This window comes from Larus michahellis, chromosome 10 (assembly GCF_964199755.1).
Source record: "Larus michahellis chromosome 10, bLarMic1.1, whole genome shotgun sequence".
In the NCBI taxonomy this organism is placed as follows: Eukaryota; Metazoa; Chordata; class Aves; order Charadriiformes; family Laridae; genus Larus; species Larus michahellis.
Genome location: NC_133905.1, coordinates 2,237,233 through 2,251,622, shown reverse-complemented (window position 1 = coordinate 2,251,622; position 14,390 = coordinate 2,237,233). Strand labels below are relative to the sequence as shown.

The 14,390-nt window shown below is 37.0% G+C and overlaps 1 protein-coding gene across 2 annotated transcripts in view; it reads left to right on the top strand.

Annotated features, from left to right (window-relative positions):
* The window catches only part of IL17RD (interleukin 17 receptor D), a 69,938-nt gene extending 62,819 nt beyond the window's left edge, over window positions 1-7,119 (top strand). Inside the window, exons 11-13 of one of the 2 annotated variants that reach the window (XM_074602857.1) lie at window positions 721-905; window positions 3,567-4,506; window positions 6,798-7,119. In XM_074602857.1, the coding sequence (XP_074458958.1) occupies window positions 721-905; window positions 3,567-4,506; window positions 6,798-6,913 (1,241 nt within the window). In that variant the 3' untranslated portion in view covers window positions 6,914-7,119. The remainder of the gene's footprint in view (window positions 1-720; window positions 906-3,566; window positions 4,507-6,797) is intronic. The other variant, XM_074602856.1, reaches the window with a different exon arrangement.
* Window positions 7,120-14,390: the final 7,271 nt, after the last annotated feature.

The following is a 14,390-nucleotide window of genomic DNA, read 5'->3' as shown; positions in this document are numbered from 1 at the left end:
CCTAAATTAAATCCCTAGATGGATATTTGTATTTTGAAATACTCATGCTTTATTCCAAACTAGCTTATCAGCTGTAGGACTAGATTGAATGTCTGGCATAAGACCAGACTTTTATGTTGCAGCATAAAAGCATCTATACAAGGAGAGAAACGCTAACAGCTATTTTGATTTAAATTAATCATATCTTAATTCAAATTAATGTCAAATTAACATCCAGACGTGGCTCTGTGTGTGTGTGTATGTGTACCAGAGAGATACTGTATGATATTCTGAAGGCATCTGTGTACCTGGAGTTTAATATTTTCACGTGGCTTGCGTTGTGTGTGTTTGTTTGTTTTAAAAAACAAAACACTGTTATACAGCAAACTCTTGATGATGATACATCTTTAAGGCTTATAATATTTGAACAGAGAGATGACGACTGTTGAAACTGGATAGAGGTGAAACAGCCTCATTCTGTTTATAAAATAAGCCTTTCTTAAGTTTTCTGAGCTGTACGGCAATAACGGCACATTTCACTTTCCAAGTGTGTTCCACGTACGTAGCAACTCCTAAGCTGGATAAATAGAGCACATACAACTTTTCTTTTTCAGGCTGGAAAGGACAGAAATATCTTTTGAAAAAAGCCATTTCTACATGCAGTAGTAATGAGCCTATGAAAGTTTAAAAAAATAAAACCAAGCTTTGTAGTGTGAACTCTCTTTCTCTCTTCCAATTTAGAAAATATATATTCCCATCTAGATGAGGAGAGCTCAGAATCTTCAGCATATGCTGCAGGTCTCCATGTGGAACGACTTCGTCCCCGGCCAAAAGTGTTCATCTGCTATTCCAATAAAGATTGCCAGAAACACATTAACGTCATCCAATGCTTCGCTTATTTTCTTCAGGACTTCTGCGGCTGTGAGGTAAACTCAACGTTTCTTCTGTAAATGGTTTCCTTAACTGAAACAGCACCCCCAAAACTCATAATATGTGCTTGAAAATGAGTTATTTCAATCTCTCTTTTCCACAGAGAGAACTTTAGTTATCCTTCTAAATATTGGCTATAGAGATTTTCTTTACTTAGGGAAAAGAACAGATCATAGCCCGTGTGAAAACACAGAGTAGTGGAAAAGGTGTACCACATTGATTCCAGAACTTTCATTCAGCTGTGTTTAGCTTGTTTCATATTAACGTCTTTTTCTGTTTAGTAGGTCTTGCATCTTTATAGTTGGCAGCCACAAATGGGTATTGGTGTCTACCGGATATACTTCAGTATTCCTAAAATAGGTTCTATATTGGAATTTCAAAGTAGCAGAATCTATTAAAACTCCTACTCAGAGAGAAAAATCTGTGTAATTAGGATTAACTTTTGACACTATGTATTAATTTTTATTGAATTTTTTTTTCACTTCCCTTCTGTTCCATTAATGCTGTAAAATCAGCGTGTCTTATTCTTGTTTTTGATTTAAAGCTACGAGAAAGACATTCAAATTGTTACTTTGAATGACTAGGCTTAGAAGTTCAGACTGCTTTGTGAAATATAATCAATATGTGGCCAGTCTTTCACTTTTCAACTGCAAAAAGGCAAGACAGTTGTGAGTCTTATTTTTGCTGCATTTGACTCCTGCCACTGGGATTTGAAGAGTGAAGGGGAACTGGTTTTTCAACCACAGAGCAAGCCTGACCTCTACTGGCCAAACATGGTGGCGTGATGGATGCCTCACATGTTTGGAGGGGTTATTCACAATTTATTCATGTTTAAAATGGTTCAGGTGAGGTGTTTTATAAGTAACTTACTTGAATCCCCTTTTTAGAGATGTACTTTAGCCCTACTACGCCGTACCTCTTTGGAATAGTGCTAAGGTGAGCTGTTACTGCTATAACTATGTACCATGCAACATATGGGATCAGGCATCTTTTAAGATTTGTATGACAAAATACGGATAGCATCTACATACAGAAGTAATATGTGTTGTTATTAAAGCTGTGGAGTTTAATATAAAAAGTGGTGCTCCATGCATAATGGAACAGTTGCACAAGGATTTTTCTTATGAGATTGGAATATTTTCTCAAAAAGGACAAAACCCATGGCATTTAATAGCCATTTAAAATAATAACTTGACCACATTAAAATTCCTTTCTCTCAGATAGCAGATCAGGCAGTATTTTGAAGAACAGAAACAAGAACAGACACAAAAGAAAACTTACCTGCATTGTACCCTTATCAGCGTATCTCCCGAGGAGCTGTAAAACGCCTTCTCTTCCCCATACCTAGAATAGAATAGTTCAGTTGGGAGAGACCTACAGTGATGCTCTGGTCCGGCTGCCCGAGCACTGCAGGCGTGATCACTTGCTTCCTGTAGCTGACACTGTGGTAACAGTTTTCATGAGTCCTTGTGTTCGAGGCATCCACCTGCTTTCTGTCTTCTGACATGGCAAGGTTTTCCACTCTGTTATGGGTGATCTAGCAGAGCAAAAATACTTTGTTCTCTGGAAAAATGCTTTATGAGTGCTTTTGATGCGTGTCTATTATGGAAGTTTTTTGCATCTATTTTTTTCAGTTACTCTACTGCTCGTTCTTTCTTTCATGAGATAAAGTGGTCTGTCCTTCATTTTGGCGTACACAGGCATTTCAGACCACGTAGAATGTTAAGAAAAAGTACAAAATAAAACAACTCTTACGATGATAAAATTTTCAGAGCTTTCTTACCAGAGATAAGCTGCTGCTGTTTTGCATCCTGACTGAAAGGACTGGGTGTTATAGGCACTAATCATGTTTGTATCTAGATATGAAAATTCTTGGCATCAGACATCATTAGTATGCAAACGATGATAAATGAATATGGATTTCCATTACATTCAGCACATTCTGGACCCACATATACAACGGTTAAATTGTTTGAGGCAGGCACAACACATTGTTTATTGTAGATTGGTGATCTCTAATTTGATCAGATAAGTCAATAGTAATTTACTTCGTCCAACCACATCTTCTATGTTCTTTTTATTCCCCAAGAAATATTGCTACGTACCAATCCATAGTGGTTTTATTTTTTAAGGAACTACCCAGTTTACATTCAGCTGCTTGGCTTTGCACTCTTACCTGTTGATTCCATAAATTTATAGGTAACACAAGTATAATTAAGTATGTTTTTCTTTAATAAATAAGCAGCAAAATGGGTTTATATAGTAACTAGCATTCTTGGGTTTTTTTTAAAAAAAAAGGCTGGAAGGTTTTCCATTTTATCTTAGCAGTTCACCCACGTTCTTAGCCCAGCGAAATATTCAGCCCACAAGCGAAGTTTAGAATGAATATGAGGCCGTGCTTGTTTTGGTGAATAACTACTGACATGGTTAATGGCACTGATTCCGGTTTGTCCACTGTCAAGACTATGTTAATTATTACTCTTTTAAAACAGCTTGTATTTGCATCAGGAACAAGCTATAGTTAAACTCATCATTGATTCTCAATTGCTGCGTAAATGCAAGCTGACTCACTGAGTGTAACTCATTTATATTTTATTAGCAAATATATTTAATATTCTAATAATGAATATCAACCGGAACGTTCTTTTCTTTTCCAGGTGGCTCTAGATTTGTGGGAAGATCTAAAAATTTGTAAAGAAGGTCAGAAAGAGTGGCTTATAAAAAAAATAAACGAGTCCCAGTTTATCATCATTGTGTGTTCCAAGGGAATGAAATACTTCGTGGAAAAAAAGAACTGGAAACACAGAGGGGTAACCAAAGATGCAGGGAAAGGAGAACTCTTTCTGTTTGCTGTGTTAACTGTTGCAGAGAAGCTTCGTCAAGCAAAGCAGAATTCAAATGACCTCTGCAAGTTCATTGCCGTCTACTTTGATTACTCCTGTGAAGGAGACATCCCTGGTATTCTGGATCTAAGTACAAAATACAAACTCATGGACAATCTTCCTCAGCTGTATTCACATTTACACTCCAGAGATCTTAGTGTACAGGATTCAGAGGCGTTTCCTGTTAACGTTAGTAAAAGGAATTATTTCAGGAGCAAATCTGGGAGGTCCCTTTATGTTGCCATTTGCAATATGCATCAGTTCATTGATCAGGAACCAGATTGGTTTGAGAAACAATTTATTCCCTTCCCTCCACCTTCTTTACATTACTCGGAGCCTGTCATGGAAAAATTTGATTCTGGCTTGGTTTTAAATGACTTAGTGAATAAACAGGTGACAGATGGCGATTTTTACCTGAAAACAGATGTAAATATTATTTCGGCTGGGAATTCAGACTCTCACTGTATAATTCAGCACTTAAACCTTGGAGAAGATACAGAAACTCAGGACATTCAAGGTGATGGCAGCTCTGTTCTTCAGCCGTTGTTACATGTCATTAAAGCTTCAAATCTTAAAGATATGCCTCGAGATTCTGGAATCTATGATTCGTCTGTTCCCTCATCTGAATTATCTTTACCTTTAATGGAAGGACTATTGACAGACCAAATGGAAACATCTTCCATTACAGGAAGTGTTTCTTCATCATCGGGTTTAGGTAAGATACAGCGGTGTTTTAAAAATTATATTCGGTTATTGTGAGCATATTTCTACCATCTCAAAATACTGAAGATAATACGTTAGGAGCCATATAGAAGGCTGCAGAGGAAGGTAAGCATTGTATAAAGGTGGTAAAAAAGATAGGCTTCAGTAACTTCAGAAAAATGAATCTTTTCCTTAACTTATTGTTCGGGGGGGGATCCCTAGCTAAGTAAGATTTCACTAAAATTCTATTAATAAAGTCACTTGCTATTAATTGACCTATTATTGGAGAGACCGCGTCTTTCTTCCAGGGACTCCTTGGCAGCTGGGATACTTGGCTGACAGCTGTGTCGTTTAATCAAGAGGGTGATATGGTGAAACATTCTTGCAGAGTGGTCATAAATCTAAAACTGCCATCCGATTTTGCTCCAGCGCATACTAGAAGCTTTAGGGATATAGTCTATACTGTGTCTATACTCGGCTATACTCAAGTTTCAGAATGACATTAGGCTTCTCATTGGATATGGGGCTGGGAGGAATGAACAAACGGGTTTCAGCTGAAGAATTGAAATGCTTAGAAGACACTTTGTGAAATAGATACCCAGCTTAGATGCCTACAGTTAGAAGGAGTAAATATTGCCTCAGGCTATATAAAAAGCTGATCCGACCTTACTAGTTACAGTACATTGAACTGGCATCACAACTACATCAGTGTGGAATGTTCCAGCAATTGTATTCATAGGATAAAACGGCTATTTGCTGAGATTTTCCTTAAGCAGCTACAACAGGTGAATATTGCACTTTGATGGTGGTAAGCTGTTCTGCTTTCTTGAATGAATGCTGACAGTGAGCTCATTTGTTAGACTTTTCTCTTGGCTAAATGGATTATTTTTTATTATTATTCATATAATTCATAACTAATGTTTGATGCCAGAATTATGTTGGGGGAGATAATACAGGTGTTGATTTACAGATACACCATCTGTATTTATAGGCTAGATAGTCTATAGGACAAAATAACTAAAACCTGAGAACTTTTCAGGTGGAAAAAATACAGATTTACTGATTTAATTGCGTAAGCCACAAATACTCTGTTTCAAAATTAATATTATATTTTTTAGTTTCCTGCCAACATAGCCTTTTCTCACATTTGTGGGGAAAAATTACAGATGATATCCGTAAAGGTTCTAGTGTTAGATGAAAGTCGGATGCTAGTTTAAAATTTATGGCCTCTCTGTAAGAATGCTTTACCAGTATGCCCCTCCCGATTCAATCACGGAGCTGTCAGCTGGGTATCCCAGCTGCCAAGGAGTCACTGGAAGAAAGAGGCAGTCTTTCCAGTAATTAATACTCAAGTCACATACCTACTTGTTAACACATTTCAGCTATAGAGGTTAAACATTATAGTACTAGCTGGTGGAGTTGGATCTTAACACTGATGTTCCAGCATCTTAAGGAACCGTTGTAATTTCTGCCGTTTTCCCATTCTCTGTCCCTGTCCAAAAGCACCACGGGGACCGACTCTCGCTCAAACCCTCCCTCAGCCAAACCAGGGTCCTAATGAGGTACAGGTACAAATGAGACAGTGTCTAGAACTGAGCATCATCTGCCTATTAGAGTGAAACCCGTTAAATCTTTTTACTGTCCCAGACATGCAAAATATTTATAGCCCTAATATTTATATGCCTAATAACGAGAGGAGACGATAGAATTTTTTACCATTTATTCTTGTTCTAAGTGTTGGACGTTTCCAAATTATTACTTTGAATTCACAGTACTATTTCTGTTCTAGCTATTTTTTTTATCCATTACTTGGTCAGAACAGAAGTGAACAGCTCTGTCATTTAGCATCTTAAGGTAGATCTTTCCTTTCTTCTTTAAAGGACAGTTTGATTTAATCTTTTGAATTAAAATCGTAAGTCACATAATTTGTAATTATTTCTATCTTTCAGTGCAGTTCATGTGCAGACTGCTGATCTGCAAAGAAAAGATTCTCAAAGAGATCATCATATTGGGCATCATCAACTGAAGTTCAAACCAGTTTAATTTTGAGGAAGTAGCAACAACCAAACCTTTACTAGGTCCATTCAGGATAAGGTCTTCTCTAAGAAGCCCTGCCTGGGGAGAAAATTTGTATTAATTCTTTAGATAAGGAGTTGCTGAGCATGGTATTTCAGCCTCATGAATGTATGGCATTATGATCCAGAGGGTTTTTAGAAGTTTTCTTTGCAGTGTTTCTAAAATGTTGGCCAAATACAAAATCAGTGTTTCAATTAACGAACCTCACTTTTTCTTTTCCTTTTATAGGGGAAGAAGAACCTCCTGTAATCACTGCTACAAAATTCTTAGTGCCTGGAATATGTAAAGCAGAACTTCACTGCCATATCCACACTGACGAACTGCAGGCAATTGCTCCTTTATAATACATGACAACATTGTTATGCATTGCCACTTTATCAACAACCTCTGTTTGTGCTTTAACTACCACACTGTCTCAGCACTAAATCTGCTTGAAGGAACAAGTACTCCCTGAAGAAGATCTGTTATTCCTAAGGCGTTTTTTATGGCCAGTAAACTCAAATCTTTTGGTCTGAATAAAGTCTTTCATGATTTGAAAAACGCAGCATTGAAAAACAGATGGGAATATATTCAAAATTATTACTAATTTAAATGTCATGATATCACACTGTTTACAGATGCCATAATCAAAATTGACATATTTTTTTGCTAGAAATAATCTTGCAAGTGGACATAAAATAGCTTGGAACGTTAAGTCTTAGTAAGTTTTGTAGTCCAGCCTCTAGTTTTAAGTGCTGACATACTTGATGGCAGGAGTGTTGTAGTGAATAAGAGCAGGATTTTTTTCAGAAGCAAGATAAAATGCCAAAGGTGAGATCAAGCAATTCCCCATCAGAAGAAATAATTTTCTTTTAGAAACGTTTGAGCTCCTTTCCTCGCAGTCTCCTCCCCCAAATGTTAATATGTTTCAGTATTTAATTTCAGATAAGTGCATATCTCCCTCTTCTGTATGGTTCTTCTAGCTCTTCCCCACAGTCTGGCTATGATGACTCAGGAATAGGACTGTACCGACTCTGAAGTATCATTTTCATAACAGACAAAAATATAGATCCTGCATATGCTGAGTGGTACCTTGGAAACTGAGTTTCCTGTTTTCTTCCTGGAAGCGCTAATATAAAGAACACTTTAAAGAGATGGGGGAAGGAAGACCAAATTTTGTATTTCAGACATCGTTCTGGTTTGGTTCAGCCATGAAATGAGTATGCTTTATGGGGGATTTAATATTATCTTTCAAGGCCATGCTGCTACAAAAATCATCTGGGGTAAAACAGGTGAAGAGAAGCAGTGAACAGGCATGAATTCTTTGCTTTGTTTTGAGCCAACCAGTAGACAAAAGCCTATCAGTTATTTCACAGTTATTTTTCACAATACTTATCGTTACTTGGTTATTAAGATAGTATAATATTAATACTGTTATATTAACAAAAAAATGCTTAAACTACAACTGGACATGTTTATCTAAAGACACACAGAGCACGCGTGTCCTTTCTTTTGCAGCGACCAGGTAGGTGAGCCATAATCCAAAATATCCCCGCGGTTTCCAAAGAGCAACTTCTCATAAGTAAAACCCATCTGTGTAACTGCAGTTCTAGGCACGATTATAATAAGCATGATACCAGCAAATAGCCAAGGACACCTTGGCAATGTGCCCTTGGCTGTTTTGCCCACGGAGTCAGATTCTGTCTCATTTAACCTGTCTTCACATTCCACTCACAGGAGGTTACTTTAGGAAATACGTCAAGGGAGAACTCAAACACCTCAAATATTTTCTCAGTTTTGATAGATGAGAATTAGACATTGCTGACTGTTACATTGTATTATCTATTTTAATAGCATGAGATAGAACTATTAAACCAGCGATGAGTTGGCTGAGTAGCTTTAAAGCTCCTGAGTGTTGGGGGCTTTTTTTGCCTTTTTTTTTTTTTTTGCATCAGTTTATATTAAATCACTTGAATTTCCAAACCTAAGACTCTCAAAATTGTTGTCGCAGATGGAAACACAAAAGTGCTGTAACAATTATTTGAATGTAACCATGGATGGCAGAACTCCGCCATGCTTTGCAATTATAATACGGAATTCTGTGATCAACTAGATGTACCTGGCAGATTCGGAGGGCCTTCCCCATTCATGTAATGTTCCTTACTCTTCCTGTTTTGCAAATTCGAAAAAAAATCACTAGCTGGAAAACCTCAAACTTGCAATACTGAAGTAAGTTTTCGGTAGTTTTAAGTACATAGTGAATCATCTGCACCTTCAGTGATGTTTTGGGGTTTTTTTTATGCTGTGCCTTGGGCTGTACTGAAAGCAAAATTCTTCATGTTTTCCTGTTCTTTGAAGTTGAAAAATACCTGGGTCAAATATCTAGAGGTAAATGCTCCTCTACTAAATCCAGCTGTGAAGGATCTTGATTCAGTGCAATTCTTGCCATTTTACTAGAGAGAGAGTTTGGGTTGATAAGGCACAGGCAGAAAGGTTACACAATTTGGGTGCTTAGAAATGCCAAAGCTGCAAAAGATGAGGAGGCGGCAATTCCTGAGCAGTTAGCTGGCGAGGGCAGTGCTGCTTTCCCCTGTGGGAAGTCACAGCTCACATACTGTTATTTTCTGCTAGGCTAAAGACTGGGAAGATTTCCTGGTTCTGTTAAGTTCAGTAGCAGAACTGGTATTACTTAACGGATTAGGTTTTTGTGTCGAGCTCTGAGAAGGCTCAGTTTCAAAAACGGACAATAGCAGTTGCACAAAGATTCACTTGTCATTAATCTTTTAATTTTTATTTCTTCCAAATTTGCTGTACAATCCTGCAAATGTTTTTTTTTTTTTTTTTTTTTAATTATAAAAGGTATATGCAGATGCCAACCAAATCTGTTGGCGTGGCGGGGGGCGGTGGGGGGGAAGAAAAGAATTACTTCATTCCTTCTTAACACAAGGTGGAAACAGCATATTATATGTCCTCAAAAGAAAGAGAATATAATTAGTTGAAAATTTAGAGTAGGACAAGCCCACAGATAAAATATACAAGATTGAAAAAAGTAATACTTAATCTGATTTTAGCACAGATTTTTTTACAGAGCCACAGTGCTTAAAAAGATTAGCAAAACATTGTGTGTATTGAGATGCTGGAAGGACGTAGTACTGAATTTGCAAGAATTCTGTATTTTCCCTTCAGTGAGAATAACAGCAAAAATCCTTGTAAAAAAACAGTTTTAAAACAAGTATGTTAATACACATATTAGAGGTTAGCTTACTCCTATTTTCAAGCATTAGTAAACTCTAACCAGAATGTTATTGGTGAATGAATCCCTTGAATTTCTGTTAGACTCAAGTGTGTGGACATTGTTTGGATGTTTTAAAATGTATTTTCTGGGAGGGTGGAAAAAACGTTGGAATGCTGAAGGTTCAATATATGGCAGTGTGTTCAGCGTGTGAATGATAGGTGTAGTTGTTGCCATAATTTGTACCTGTACATAAACACATGAACTGTTGAAAATAGAATGCAGCTGACGTTTGCAGAAATAAAATTTTTATGATACTATAATTTAGAAGTTAAATATCAAAATAAAACTTTTTTGTTCCATTTCTTTCATTGGGCTTTTCTTAGTAGTGTAAGAAGACTTGGCTTAAGAGACCAATTGTTTTACCCAAAACACTTCTAATACAGTTACGCACACCACACAAACAACCAGATTCTCTAACTGCTATTCATACTACATCTGCAAGTGAGATGATATTTTGTTGGGTGTTTAATATAGTCAAGCAACCGTAAGAAACCTTAATGTTCTAAAACTTCTGTATTGGACAGACTGGGTCTGATTTTTATTTTTTTTAAAAATCTGTCTTAATATGATTTTATGTAATTATTTTTCCTATGTCCTCCTTGAAGGTCTCCTAGCAGTACCTGGTTCTGAAACCTATCCACACCAACTCCAAAACCATAATAACCCGGATTGGATTAATTTTGTCAAAGATGATGTGATAATTACCTAAGATTTATATGCTTTTTATTTTGATTCAAGTGGATTTCAAAGCACTGTTCCAGTCAATGAACCCTGCAAACTGTAATTTCAAGGATAAGCCTTGAAACCACTCATGTTCCTTGTGTTGCTCAGGTAAATGAAGGTGTTTATAATGGACTTCTTGTCTGGCACAATCAAACGTAGAATGCTATAGAAAAATCTGTCTGTAAAACTTGTTATTATTGTAGACTTGAACTGCCTCCTTAATATCAGATAGTTTGCATACACATTAGTTATGTTGAATTTATAGGATGATGTTTAAAATGTTTATACCTGTTGTTGTTGTCTTTGGGCCTCCATCCCACGATTCCTAATCCTGCCTCTATCACCAGGTAAATTGGAGACGTTCTGAAGGGTCACTAAGTTGAATAGTTGCATTAGCAATTCAAAAGGGAATTTGATAAGTTACTTCTCTCTATCTGAACTGGATTTATTTGAGATGTGTTATCCACGTGTATATTCTGCAGTCCTAATCTCTGTATCCTCTGCCTTGGAGCCCAGAAGGGACTTCGTGGTTGAAAGAAAATGGAAAGAAGGTGTTGCTCTGGTTTTTATACCTTGAGTTTAAAACATGAGAACCCTCAGGATGCTTTCCTGATGTTTGGGAAGTCTTGCCCAAAATTCTTCCACCTTGAAGATGTGGAAATACATGCTTCAATATGAGGATGTACATATGGATAAGTCTCAAAAAACTTAAGGAAGTAAGCTGTCATTTTTCTTCTTTTATCTTGCATTTAAATATTGTGGTGACTTCATACTGAAATGCCCCACAGAAAAAAAATCCAACAACCCACAACCAGCAATCACACAGCAACAACCACTTTTTGAGTTATGGTGAAAAATGTGCACTGCACGCAATATGCGCATTCAAACTATAATTGGTCAGACCAAATTATTTCTAAAAGGTCAGAAGTTAAAGGCTCTGCTATAGATCAGCTGAAGGAATTTTCCCCTCTATTGCTATAAATTATTTTATTTTTATTTTACTTGCTATAATCTGTTGCTGTTTCTCAGACTCAACAACCAGAACAAAGGTCAATTTCTCTCTTTATAACGGGATATAATTTCATTCTTTATTCTCTTAGAACTAATGGAATAGATTCTGATTTACCTATTGCATTCATTTTTATGGGCAGTGGCACTATTGACAATGATATCATATTTATAACGGTGCACAGAAAAAGTAGAGATTGGTCATATTGTCTGTTTGACAAAAAGCAGAGGAAAAGGAAATGTTCTTTCCTCAGTGTCAGATGTCAGCTAGATGACCAGAAACTGAAGTTCTTGCCCATACCTACCATAATGCTAAAAGCTCAGTTTTTCTTCGGGAAGGCTGGGAGTTTGAAAACATTAATGTGAAAATAGGAAAGATGCTGGGGGGGAGGGGGTAGTTATATATAGTTGGATATAATAGTTTATTATAAACTATTAATAGACATAATAGTTATAATAGTAAATATCAGTGCAAGAATAAATTAACATCTGGATAATTTTCTTCATCAATTAATAAAAATAATTCATTTTTAATGGATAGGGAGCTGTAACATTCAACGCTGATTTATCACAGAAATCAAACAACCTTTTTTTCCAGACTTGGCTGGTAGGTTCACAGGCCTTGACAATAGATGAAAGCTTGAAATAGCGTGAGTGAGTGTACGGAATGCCGTCCTGTTGGGCTGCTGATTTAGCTGGAATTTGAACTATTTTGTTGCTACTGGTGTGCAAAAAGATCTACTTAGAGAGAGGCAGTCTTGTTCATTATGAGAGTCAGGTAAGTTTATTTCATAATAGTCTATAGAATTGGTATTTTTTTCTCCACAGGGGAACTACGCACCTGTGGTTTCACGTAATTGTAAATGCTATAACACATGTATGCTCCCTGTGCAAATTCTGTATTAACCCTTTGGCTCTAAATCAACATCAGATTCTTCACGTAACTTGCTCTGAATTTCTGTAACAGCCAGCCATGTTTATGATGAGATTTTACTCAACCAAAAGTATTTGACTATTCATAGTCATAATATAATTTCCTAGAGAATATAACATTATTTACTAATAGACGTGGAACCCAACATTATACAAAGGGCCTGGGAGACTGATACAGTGTTTTTCCCATATCAGAGTAAAGCAACCTTTGGAGGCTACACCGCCTTTTATAGAATATTGATTATTGCCAACAACTGCAGACCAGCAGTTCTTTTCTTGATTACCTTTGACAGTACACTAAAAATACAGATCAAAACTAAAAGTAGAAGTCGCCTCTTCCATGGCTGAGAAAATTTTATTTCTAACCCAATTACAGAGGATTAAACTTGTCAAAAGTCAAAACTACTTTTATTTATTTTTTTACATAGTTACCAAACTAAACCCTGTTTCAAAGAAAAAAGTTCCCAGAAGGATTTTACATCGAGGAAGCGGGTGCCAAGAATGTTTTCACCGCAGCTAGCTCCCGCCTGGTCAAAGTCATCTATAGTGCAAGTTGCAGAACAATAATCATGATATGAAAGTCTTTTTCAGTAACATTTTCTAAGCCTTTTATGAATGTTGTGGCCACACCCTTTTTAGTAATGCTTTATTTCTCAGATGATTCAGCCAATTCAGTGGGTCTGATTATGAAATCAGATACTAACAATGTGAGTGGGATATGCATCAGAGGAGTTGTTTGGTGTGTCACAAGTCAGATTTTTTTCCTCACAAGCGCACAACTGGGGTTACAAAGGCTGTAAGCAAGGGATGTTAACCTCGTTTTACACAAGAAGCGGGTAGGAACTAGATAGGAGATAAATCCACTTCCTAGCAGAGATGAGGCTGGTGTCAGCTGAAGACAGAATACAGGGAGACATGCCTTAGTCTTGAGCCATAATGGTGCTTCTTTCAGCAGTCTGTAACCAGTGAGTGTATTTCGCTAGAGATAACCATTATTGCAGCTTTTGCTATTTTGCAATAACCTGCATGATAGAACAATCAACAGGGCACTGTTTTATACGCCAAACAAGTTCTGTGTCACCCCTGCAACAAGTCATCTACTGATGGAGCATGGTGGGAAACAGAGGGCTGCACAGCAGAGGCACTGCAAGAGGAGGAGGAGGTAGATTTGGGGCAGACATTGAGCAATGTGGTTTATTTCCTCTATGGTATCCCACCGAGACCTCTGACCTGTGAGTTAACTTAGAACAGCCTTTTGACGGTCTCCAGGGGCCTGTTTCAGCCCCATAGAACTTCTTGGTACTACTTCTTCTCCAGAAGAGCATTCTTGATTTGAACCTGGTTTGCAAGAATGACTCCTTTATAATTTTGATTAAAATCAGGAGTGATTTCATTGCTGGCTGTTACATCATACTTATTTCAAAATAATTAAAAGTGAGAATAGAATTTGACCTACTTGTCTTTAGCAACATCTAATATGGAGGATGTACCCATAAAAGTCATCAGTCATCAACAGAAAGGAAACTGTCTACTCTTTATTGTAGCTTTTGCAAACGTGCCAAGGTGTGATTTAGGTGTTAGGAAGGAAAGCACCATCTCTTTGCAGAACAGTTGGACAATGCTCAGCTACTGAGTGTGGCGTGAGAATAATAGTTACGGTGAATCAGGAAAGCAGGGCAGGATTCTTATTTCTAAACTTCACCCTCTTTGCTTAGACTGCCTTCAGACCTGAGAAATACAGGTACATTTATTTGAATATTCCTGCCCTTACCCTTAAATTGGCTTGTTAAAAACAAACAATTTTTAAAAGTATAACTGTCCAATATCACTGCTCCTTAAGATTTAAAAATGCCGACCAAACAACAATTGCAAGTTGTGTTATA